The sequence below is a fragment of the Nomia melanderi genome, chromosome 6 (assembly GCF_051020985.1).
Source record: "Nomia melanderi isolate GNS246 chromosome 6, iyNomMela1, whole genome shotgun sequence".
NCBI classification, from domain to species: Eukaryota; Metazoa; Arthropoda; class Insecta; order Hymenoptera; family Halictidae; genus Nomia; species Nomia melanderi.
The window spans coordinates 14,234,263-14,246,649 of record NC_135004.1 but is presented as its reverse complement, the minus strand read 5'-3'; the positions used below and the strand labels follow the sequence as shown (position 1 = coordinate 14,246,649).

The 12,387-nt window shown below is 42.6% G+C and overlaps 1 protein-coding gene across 1 annotated transcript in view; it reads right to left on the bottom strand.

Annotated features, from left to right (window-relative positions):
- The window catches only part of Cln3 (CLN3 lysosomal/endosomal transmembrane protein, battenin), a 21,894-nt gene extending 9,507 nt beyond the window's left edge, over positions 1 to 12,387 (bottom strand). The window contains exons 1-2 of the mRNA XM_031990485.2: positions 11,854 to 12,387; positions 4,944 to 6,363 (exon numbers count right to left, since the gene is read on the bottom strand). Coding sequence (XP_031846345.1) covers positions 4,944 to 5,132 — 189 coding nt within the window. The 5' untranslated portion in view covers positions 5,133 to 6,363; positions 11,854 to 12,387. The remainder of the gene's footprint in view (positions 1 to 4,943; positions 6,364 to 11,853) is intronic.

The window sequence follows — 12,387 nt, the reverse complement described above, 5'->3', positions numbered from 1 at the left end:
AGATAATGAATGCTTGTAATGAAAAATATTGTCGGGGAATTTCAAACATTCTAAAATTCCTATATAAGTGAATCAGTCTATTATACATTCTGCTGTATCGAAAATTATTACACCGTAATTAACTTACGAACTGTCAATACGCTTAACACTAGACGTACCAGCACTTTGTATATAACTATTCTGATTCTAACCAGCTAAATAATTAGTTGAAGAAAAGGTAAACAAACTGGAGCAATTTTCTGGAAACTTAAATAAGAGGAAAGAAGCACTGACAAACTGATTAATCGGACAATATAAAAATTGATAGACAGTTTTGTTTCAATCAAATCAAGTCAATCAATTTCATCAAGTTTTAACAGCAGTCATTTGACTAGTACGTTCAGCGTTAAAGATTTATAAGAATGTGATCGAATTATTCACGATTATCCTACCGTCGATAATCTATGCATTCTCTTTCCTCAAGCTTTTGCGCGTTACGCAAGCCGGAAAATCAGCTTCGGCCATTATAATATTCCCATCATTTGTTTCGCCGTGGAAGCTATTGACGCCGCTATCTCTATTCCTTTTTTTCACGGACAATACCGCCTTGAACGGCGAGTATATTAATTTCCGCGGCTGAACGCTCGCGCTTACGTAAGCGGGACGCATCGCCTCGACGGCGGGGCGGAGGGGGCGGAGGAGGAGGATCTCGATTATACAATGTGAATCGCATAGATTTGTCGATGACATAACAAAAATTCCAACACAACAGATTCTGTTCTCCTCCGGAGAGCATAATTCAGCGTAATTGCTCGCCGCGCTAACGACTTCTCTCCCATCTCGGCTGTCTCCGGTTTGCTCGCGAGCGGAGGTTCAATCGCAAAGCAGACCGCGATACCGCGCTACAGTTAATTAATCAGCGATGTTTCATCGCCGCGAAGGATTAGAATCAATTGCTTCTCGAACAACGATTAGGCGAGTCGTTTACTCGTTTATGGAGCTTAACCCTTAACAGTGAAATGCTGGATTATAAAGAACCCTATGCTCTTATATTTTGTAGAATATTGAACAATTTTGTGAGTAAATGTAGTTTCTATTTTATTACGTTGGAAACTCTGTCGGTGGTTTTTTTGGATTTTGACAATGTTTCGTATGTGAAGAGAGTATTTTCCAGATAATTCGTAAAGAATTCTGTGTTCTTCCATTTTGTAGAATATCGAACAATTTTGTAAGTATACATATTATTCTATTTTACTAAGTTAAAGATTCTATCGGTGTCTTTGAATTTTAACAGTGTTTCATTGTTTCATAACTAAAGTGAGTATTACTAAAAAATTAGCCATATGTACCTCGTAGCGAAATGAATTGCAACAACTTCAGTAGCTCGAACGTTTCGAGTTCTTATCAAAGGTTGCATGTTACGTGCAATCGTCGTTTAAAAATGGAACCGAAGGTGCATAATTTGACGGTTATGACTGGGAGCCAAGAAATCGTGTAAGTATAATGAACTGTAATGTATTCTGCTTCAAAAAGAAGAACGAACGGCGACTCGGGATTCGATGTTTTTTTAATATTATCGAAGGAAGAGTAAGCATGTTTGATGAACGTATCAAATTCCGAACAATCGGAGTCACAGATACTGCTATTCGTGTTTTCTTTCGATCGGCATGAGTCAGAGTAGATCACGTTTAACCCTTGGTCAACTTTATTCCAATCATAAAGCGTCTTTTTAAATGAATACAAAAATAGATCTCTCCAAAAAACGTGAAACTTTTTACCGAAGTTAATGATAATTATTAAATATTATTACGAAAGCAATGCAGACAGTCTTACAATTTTTCTCATCTCACCAGTTTATTTATTCCCGATGTTCGTCGATCGAAATAACATCTACGCTAATGCAACAACGATTTTTATTCCTCAATGTCGATCTCGAACACATAAATAACAACAAACATCTCCCGGTTACTGCAGATAAGATAAGTATATATTTCGAAAGTCCACGGAGCAGCTACAGACCGACACATTAGATTGAACGGGAACTATTGCGAGTCTACGTGAAAATAAACCCACTCGGCGCCGTCCAAGGGTCAAACGCGCTGTTCCATTGCCCCATGCATTCCAATCGGCAACCGGAGCAGCGTCGTCACTTGACGGCAAGAATTCAATCGATACGAGGGTCCTAATCACTCGTTTTGTAATACGGTCGGATGAGTCGGTGATTCATCGGGCCTATACGGATGCCGAGTAAAGGGCGATCCACACTATCGGTAACCTCTCGGTTCGATCGGATCTTCATTCAATTGTCCGTAATGCGTAGATTCACACTACGAATCTCGATCCTTGTATAAAAAATAAAGTAGCTTGACATAATAGCGATCTAACTTCTATTGAGTTCTCGGAGAGAAATTTTAGTGAAATGGTTGATTTGAACACTAATATTACAATATTATTCATACTAATCACAATTGATTATTAATATAGGTATTTAGAACTACCGAGCATTTAATACGATTGACATTTAATCTCTATAAAAATTATAATAGAATATTTCAAGTTTCGCCAGAAATTCATTATAGTATTGAAATGAAACTATTTATCTTCAAGATCATTTCAACTATTGAATGCTTTGAAGACGAACGCCGGCTAAATGTCAGCTACTAAAAACGCGAGCGTCGATGATTATATTGATACATTCTTAAACATCGATCAAACCGAAATTTCTAACTTACGGAAGAGATAAGGAACTCGATTTTGTAAATTTTACAATAGACGTAGGATTAGCAATTAAACGATAGACTAAAAATCCCGCATTATCGCGGGGCAGGCGCGCAATGTATTAAAATACCAATAATTGCGAAACAAGACAATCGAAATCGATCGTCTCGAATAGTACGCAGTTCTAGTGTTAATTAATCCAAGAACATTCCACGGAAACTTCTTCTCAAAAATAGCAGCTAGGCTCGCTATTATTACCTGTCATTTCGGCAATGAAGGAAGATGACCGAGAACAAATTGATAGTGTGAATCGACCCTGAGGCGCGAGCGGAGTGACCGTCACGCTTCAGCGGATTCGCTGATTCGGAGTGAAACGTGCGCGCAACACACCTCCGTTTCGCGTTGCGAGTTTCTTGGATTACCCTTATCACGACGGAGGCGTAATCGTCTTTCTTTTACCGTGATACATCGACGACGCATGCAAACGACGCGCGTAAAACGAGGGAAAGCTCCCGTACCGATGATTTCTCCGTGGATTGCGCATCGTTTCGCAATTGGCCGATTGCGAGCCATCGGTGAACAGGAGCGTGGCCAACAATGGGGGATCACGGGTCGGATAAAATACAGATACCGTGGCAATTGAGGGAAACGAGTCGTTGATTACGTTGAAATCGTAAACAATAGATCGACGATAATGGGGGCCGTCTTCTGGCGACGATCGATCGGTTGAGCAACTCGTCTTTAATCCGGCTTGTATCTATTTTTATCTAACGCGGCCCTTATCATCGATCGTTGGAAATTTTGTTAACTTGCGTCTAATCGTTACGGTGTTGTTCAATCTTGTATCTTGCTAGATACGCGATAAAAGTCTTGGTTAGAATAATAGCTACTTGGACACACGAATAGATGAATATCATTCTTTTGTAATTCATAATACAATTAATTAAGAAATTTGATAATGAATAATATTTGAAAATAATGACAAATTTCGTGGAGTTATATATGTAGTAAATACGATGCATCTCTCACACATGGATATATGAATAGATAAATATCATTCTTTCGTAATTCATAATACAGTTAATTAAGAAATTGTATATATTTGGTAATGAATAATATTTGAAAATAATGACAAATTTCATGAAGTTATATATGTAGTAAATACGATGCATCGAAGATCGGAATACTAATTTCGCGTTGCACAAGTATAGTGAAGTTACATGTGTAGTAAATACGATGCATCGAACTAACACTAATTTTGCATAAGGTCTCTTTATGCTTGTCGTTAGAGCCTCATTATTCAAGTATGCAAGGATACATACGCAGAATACTCGTAGTGACTAAGAAAGAAGCTACCGACGCGTAACAACACGATCGTGATTCGTCCATTGATCACGGAATCACGGCCGGAAACGGCGTACGCAGTCGTCGACCGATTCCTCGATCCTTTGCCGAACCGCCCGACCGGATTCTCCGTGCATCGCGTGTGGTACCGTTAATCATAACCCCGTGACTCCAGTTCGGGTCTACGAGGCACTAAAAATAACAGTTCATAGTCCTCGTCGCCGGCGTCGCGTTTCATTTCTCCTTTTCACCGCTATTAATCCCGTGCCCCGTGATTTATGCCACGACTAGTTCCCCAAGAATTGCCTCATCGCTTAAAGAGAAGAAACTCAACGTGAACCACAAAACTTCGATACACAAGCTCGAAATATTATTCTCCAAACAGTGCGAGCCAAAAAATATTCACCTCTAAATTCAATTTAACTCTTGCACTCGAGAGGCGACTCTCGCTCACATGATTTCATACAATGAAACTACAAAATTTGATATTTAATATTACACTCCGTATAATGTATCAATTTGAGAAATATTGAAACAAAATAGCTCTGTTCCTCAATGTATGATTTTTCGTTGAGTTAGTTTCATGAAATATCGTGTCTATCTCGTCAGAAAATGTGAAAATACTTCTAGCGAAAAACCGAGTGCAAAGGGTTAAAATATTTGTATCGAAGAACTTCCGAGCGCAAAAGGTTAACCCAGCCACATCTAGAATCCAATATTCCAAGGCAAGGCAATACCAGAATCCCGCAAACCGAGCAATCACCGATCCCCCAAAAACCGCGAAACAAAACGAAACGAAGCAAGAATCGAAGAAATCAAATGGAACCCGTAATAACTCTGCGAACCTGTTCAACCTACCGGTTCGCCGAACAGATCAATGAAAACCAGTTCGATCTACTTACCGTCGTGCCGAATTTGCTCTCGAGGATATCGTGCGCGGCGCTAAGCATCACCACGTAACCGTAATTATTGCAGAGGCCGAGTACCCAGAAGGCGGCGAGGTTTCGCCATCTCGATCGCACGGCGATCGACTCCTCGTCGAATATATCGTTCCCGCTCGGCATGGACAGGGACTTCTTGCTCTTCGACATTTCGCCGGATCAACTGTGCGAGATCAATCCGAACAACAGTCCCTTTCTATTCTCACGCTAGCCTTATCCTCGCCAACCGGAATCCTCTTCGTCCTTTGGTCCAAGCGACTACGCTCGTTCCCCTCGTCGCACCGATTTCCCCTCTCGCTCTCGATCGTTCTCTCGTCCAGCGACGACGCCGGCCCTAAACGGAGCAAACGGGCCTAAATCCGTTCCGCGTCGCGCGTCCTCTCCTTCGCGCTCTTCGGATGACGCACTCCGATCGGTCTCCGCGTCCTACGCCGGCTTCTCCTTTTCGAGCAGCTGCCTAGCGGTGTCAGCGGCTTCGAGAAACTTCTCTCGTCACGGAGCTACGCTTCCTCGCCGGACTAAGGGCTTCCGGCGACCCGGCTATCACGCGTGACCGCGTTCGATCGGCAAGAAACGTTTCGCAGGAAAAACTCGGTTTCTTGCTCCGTTGTCGGTGTTTCTTTCCCGACTTTTTCCGGCGATCTCGAAATTCGAGTTTCAAGGACCCCTTCCCACGCGAGATCGAGGCTCCCAGAGAACAGGACGCGGTGGTTATTAATAGCGCGGTGATTTATCTCGAAGCGATTCGCCGGCGAAAATACGGGACCGGCCGTTGGAGTGCCCGGTCCGATCGGTTCGCTGAAATTGAATGGGTCGATTGCGAGTTGCGTCACACGAGTCACGACCTATCTGAACACAGTTCAACTCGGACTCGCGGGGATGCCCTTGCTGCTCCGGTGAACCCCTCTCTTCTGCTTCTCTTTCCCTGCTCGCCCCTTTGAACGCGGCGGCGTGAACCAGAGGCACCGGCAGTCTCGGTATCGGCCAAGCTTCGAGAAACTTCTTTCTCTCTTCGCTCGCTCGCCCTCTCGCGGAACGATTCCGAATTCTTGGTCGCTTTCCTCGCGCGAGTAGCCCGTGCGCGACGCGTCGGTTCACCGTGTGCGCGATCAGGCACAATCGGCTCGCCCGCTGTTTTCACTCCCTTTTCTGCCCGGGCTCCCCACTCTCCGCTCGTTTGATCTTATCCGATCGCCGGCTTTTATCGCCGCTATCCAATGGAATCGCGCGCGCTTCGTGGAACGACGCGTCCTCGGTCCCTCCCGCGGATCCGGCGCTTCTTTCCTGCGAGTCGATCGGGCTCGATCGAATCGACGGGTTTCCTCGCCGCCGCTTTTCTCCGAGAAATCGGTCGGTGTTACGCAGAGTTCGCTCGGTGACACTGTTGGAATAGAAGCAGACGCGCTGCGATTAGACATGCGAATTCCGTGTGAGCCGCGTCGGACTGCAATGACGGGAATCGTGATCAGGGAGACGGTCGATTAAGTTTAGTGGCGTTTTTCGAGCGTTTGGAACTGTGGATGGGGAATGTTCGGTTTTGATTGTGGAGGACGGTTAAGGGGAAGTGAAATTTTGTTTGATGCGCCAGTGGGAGATTGGAATTGATATGAATGGGTATTTGATTGTAGCTGCTGCAAGGTTGTCTTTCGAACTTCGAAGATGAATTGAAATTTATTTCTGTTTTATTATAGCGTTGGCTGTCGCGTGATTTTTTTTAGTATTCATGGAGTGTTGCACTTGTTTGGAATCTGCGTTGGTATTGGTGATTTGAATGTGTAGATCGAATTATTGCCGATCTGAAGAAATTGGAGGAAGATGGTTAGTGATTCGAATGTTTTTTGAGGAATTTGGAACTTCAAGTGTTTAATTCAATTGTGATTTTATATTTTAATTATTTCGTTATTCTCGGGGTCTATGGGAGTTGACACTTTGCCAAGATTTCGATAAATTCCTCGGTTAAGATCACTGTGCGCCGTTTCGATAAATAATCCGGTCACGTGCACTATCGCCAGCTGGTTTCACAGACTAATCGGCCACGAGCCATCCCCTCCTGGACGGAGACTCTATCGTTGACTTTGACGGCGCCTCTCGAATTCAAAATCGGAATTGGATTTGACCATTTCATTATCAGAACACGATGAATCTCTTATCGCGTCTAATCTGTATGCATATAAATGCACAGGCAACGAAAAATGATCACTATTACTATAAATTTTATCGATTCACGGTAATTAATTTCCTTCTTTTATTTTCTTAGAAGTTAGTGATCGATTTCCATCAAAACAATGACTTAAGAACAAATTTATAAAATGGTAATCCAGGAAACAATGATTTTATTCCAATATAAATTCTTCAAACACCAGATTTACGGAACGAGTCAATTTGACTCATACTGAATTTTATAAGTATTATTCGGTAAATATTTGGGTCGACTTCTATTAACGCAGTTATGCAAATATCCTAATTGTCTACTCGTAACCTTTTGCGGACGGATGTCATTTCGACGAGATGAAATTTTCATATTTGGAAGACTAAGACATAAACAGATGATTTAATTACTCGAATAGCAAGAGAACATCACGTAGTTTCCTATTTTTCTATTGTTCAAGTAATTAATATATAATTTAGCTTCATCTGTTGAGGATTTTGTGCATTTCAGAGAATCTTCGTCAAAGGGTTAAACCTCTAATTTCTAAGATCTAAATGAACGGATAATTCCTCTAAGAACAATAGAACAAACTGTACAGTGAATGTCAGTAAATCTAGTGTTAATAATAAAAATTGTTTAAAAATGCTTTTATATATCCTCTTCGTACATCATGCTGAATATACGGGGGCGCACTTGGTATTCGCAATGGCGATCGGTAAATTTACCTTGCGACGTTCGCGGCTTTCGAGAGACACGACAGAAAAACGTAATTATAATTTTTAATGGGGCCCAGCCTGTTCGCGCTTCCCCGGTAAATGGAATTCCTCGAGTCCGTTACTGTTTACTTCTGCAATTTATTCTCATACTGAATAATTTCTTAAGTACCGAGCGGCGAAGAACTTTTTGCGGTACCGCGGAATTTGCATTAATTGAATGAACATTGTGTGTTGATTCATTTAATTATAACGCGGACAAAATATTTCTCACCGGAGCACATATTTGTAAGTCTGATTCGTGCGCCGGCGATTTGCATAATGCTAGGAAACACCGTTTCCGAGCCTACGTGTAATTTAATCATGACAGCGACACGCGAAATCCCTACCCCGCACGCTAATGGCATTATATCTTTATCGAATAAGTGAAATCAAATTGCTGAAATTGCGGAACGCTGGGCTGTCGTTATCATTGCTCTGACGGCGCGTACGTGGGCGATCTTACGAAACAAATATCGCGCGATCAGCTGCACGCGAAACAGATTTCGATGGAGTTTTCCGTCATTTAACGCTAACCCAACTGTGAACCAATCGAATCCCCGGATTTCAAATTCTGCGTTTTCTTTTGTTCAACACGATGAATGCCGTGGGGGTCGCCGGTGACCCCCGGCCAAATCGAATTATAATTGATCATTATCTTAAATATTTTGATATTACAAAATAATGCTATCTAATGAGATAATATTCGAAAAGATAAACGTGCGATAATAAAACGTTTCAATGAAGTTCCATATTACATTGTTTTCATTCTGTGCATTTTGCTGAAATCATGCGGCAACGTGTTAATTATATCAATTCCCATATTGTCTGATTAATTTTCCAATGTTCATCCTTCCTTTCGTTTCAGTTTCTACGGAAAGTTTATCGTATGATTTGTTTATCGCTATTTTGTAACCAGTGATTTGCCGGTATACTGAATGACAAACAAATTCAGATCATATAGAAATAATCCGAAGTGTAATATACGCATGACGCAAATCATGACGCATACACGCGAAATAAAGAATTATCCGAGTCGAGTGGCGCGTAATATTTTCCTTTGGCCACGGTCGATGGAGAAACATCTAAAACAGGGTGTCTCGTTACCAGGCGCAAACGTTAAGCAGGAAAGGCCGAGATATCGCGTAGCCCGGAGCGAATCAGACGCTAATTGCATTAAAACCATGTCCTTGCGAGCGTTTCGCGATCTAGGAACACCGTCAGCCCCCGCGGCGCATTCCTCGGTAAAGAATATTATATATTATTGGATTATTCTTCCAATAACCCACTTTCCGCTGCCCGTAATAGGCGTCTGGAAAAAGAGCCTGTCCGAGGAATGCACTCCAACAGTCAATAACTATACACCATGTATACCCTAGATTATCAAGAAATGTAAAGAAATATTAACAATGTACCGAAATATCTCTAATAAGTATAATCAACCCTTAACTCAAGAGATGACTCTGTCACCGTTGGATTTAACCCTTAGCAGTCCTATGTCGAGTTAGACTCGACATTCTATTTTATTGCGACCTCTACCTGTTTTAAAGATAACATTCCAACGACTCCCAAATATTCTTGAATAAATAAATAAAGCGTCATATTAAGCTGTAATTGAATGAACTAACGACGTGAACCTCAAAGTGAGAAACCAAGAGCACCTCGGACCGCAAAGGGTTAATACAACAAAATTACAAAGTGTTAGATATAATATTGAGTTTCGTGTAATGCATCGATATGTGATATATTTGTATAAAATAGCTTTGTTTATTAATTTGCGTATGTTTTCTCATTACTTCGTTTCAAACAGTAGAAAGTGTGTTTCTAGAAAGCTTCCGAGTGCAAAGGGTTAAAAACGAAAACTACAGAATATAATCCAAATGTTCTGTACTATCCTCTTAGCTACTAGAGAGCTCAAACTTAACACATTAAATTTGATTTGGTTCAAGACCACCTTCGTCATCGTAAATTTATTTTTTCACATAAACATGTACTTCTTTATTTCGCTTCGATCTTTCATCAAAATACACTCTACGTGCATTCGTCCTGTATTCGACGAGTACACGCTCCATTTCGATTTTATCGCGCGCAGAACGAGAGGTCTTTCCATCTAAATTCCACAGTTAACCGATTAAGGAAAAGGATCAGCTACTTTAGTGTCTTTCTTACAGCCTAATTCCACGGACTCATCGCTCGCGATGCTTTCGCCGCGGCGGTCGGTCAAGTTTTCCCGGCAGCGAACGACTTCCCGTCGGTTATCGCGGCCGTGGCTCTCGCGTCTCGCAGTTGCGCGGTTTATCTCGCTGCGCACGGACTTCCGGCGACAACGTCTGTTTTCCTCCGACGCGTTTCTAGGCCTGAGACTCCCATCCCGCGGCGTTCGTTTGCCTCTGCCGCGACTGCATTGTCGGGAAGTTGGCCGGTCACGCGATCCGTTTCCACGATAACCGAGTTCGAGCAGCGTTTCGCGGTCGTGCCGGTCCTTTTCGCGATCAACGACTCGGGGGATGCTAGACGGGAGACACGCGAGAGGCGGCGGTGGCAGTGACTCATCGGTCGTTTCACGGAAACGAGTTTTCGGAGCCGATTAAAACAACTACGGAGCGGCGGGATTGATTTTCCTTTATCCTTTTTGCATGAATTGTATTTTGGTCGGTGTATTACATCAAGGGATTTGGTGGTTTCCAAGTAAAACTGAGTCTTTTTAATTATTTTGAAGAAAGCGATGAGGATGGGCAATTTTAAGCTGATTCTAGTGTTAATTAGCGATGGACACTAACGGGTGCAATTTAGAGAGGTGTTCTCTATTTAACCCTGTCCTGCTGTTTAATTTATCCATCAGAATTATTATTAACACGTTGAATGCCACGGGGTCACCGGTGACCCACAAATAGAATTACATTATAAATTATATTATAAATAATGCTAGCTAATGTGGTGACATTCAGCCGGATGAACCTGCAATAACAACAATGCAATTCAATCGAATGATTTAATATTGTATTTTGTATTATGCAATCGTGCGGCATTCAACGTGTTAAAACAAATAATCAGCTGGGATTCGAGTTATTACGAAATGAGAATCGAAAGGTTGAATCGAATGGATTAAGTAAAGACAATAGCTGGCGCTACTGGGATATTGGTTGTTCGATCATTCGAACCGTGAAATTATTACTGTAACACTGTTTTAAGCGCCTGCGTGAAAGGAATGTTGTTATCGTGGAAGACACCGTGGTTTTAAGATATTCAGAGCATACAGGAAAGCGTAACTGGAGGCGAACGAAATGATTAACATTCTACAAGGATAAACGCGGATGCGACATGACTTACACTGGCAGTGCAGTTCGACAAAATATAATAATTAACCGATTACGATAAAATACATATAATGAGCTGGCTCGTTGCTCCCTGTTAATAGATAACGCGCGACGATACGCTTAATCGTCATTCTCATGGAACAACACGCGGAGCCTATTAATAACGTTCTATTCTACAATCCGCAGACATAACCCGTCATCTCGCCAATCGAAAACAGAAACACGATCCTCGAGAGTCTGACGTTAGCAACGCGAAGCAGGGGCGCGAGCGTCGCGTCGACGGTGAAGAAACCGCGACGGTAAACACGGAAAGTCCGTCGAAAACGGAACTTCCAGGTGATCCGAACGATACGCAATCGATCGACGATTCCTCGGTTCATTGGAAAACGAAGGATAACGATCTTTAACCCTTTGCGGACGAATGTCGACATTTCGGCGAGATCAAACGTCCATATTTGGAAAGTCGCGAATAAATGATTCAATTACTCGAACAGCAATTAGCGTATAATTTCCTTTCTTTCTATTATTTAAGCAATCGATATATAATTTAACTTCAGCTGGATTAATATATTTAGAAGAATCTTCGTCCGCGAAGGGTTGAATGGGGAACTCTAACGAACATCCGTCAAAAGCGCGCCATTTTCGAAACTCACCTGTACCGTTTGTTCCCCAAGGAAATAGATCGGGAACCTGGGACTCCTGAGAATAAACCTCGTTATCACAAAACAGCACAGATCACAGCGTCGATCCTGGTCTGCGATCGCAGTCGGTTATCGTCGAAATGAACGTCGGACCCGCTGTTCTTCTGTCTCCAGCGGAACTGGATCAGCACTCCTTTAAACGCGTGCGGAAGTGGAAAATCGGCAATGATCGTTAAAAAGTTGGGAAATCTGGCCGATGCACCGAACGCTGCCGAAGATGAACGAGAAGCCACTTCGATAGAACGTCTACTCGCGTGTCCTTTTATTTTCGTGCTTCCTTTTTGGAATATCGAAGCGGATCGTTTTACTTTCTCCTCTTCGTATCGCCTCTTTGATGCGTGCACGTGTGTCGGCCGCAACACGATCGATCGTGTATCGCTGGGAGACCGACTGACTTTACTTGACTTGACTGATCGCAGCTGCGATCGTGGCACGTGGATGCCGCGGCGAGTTTCAGGTTCGAAATAAATAAGCTCCAGACGAAAT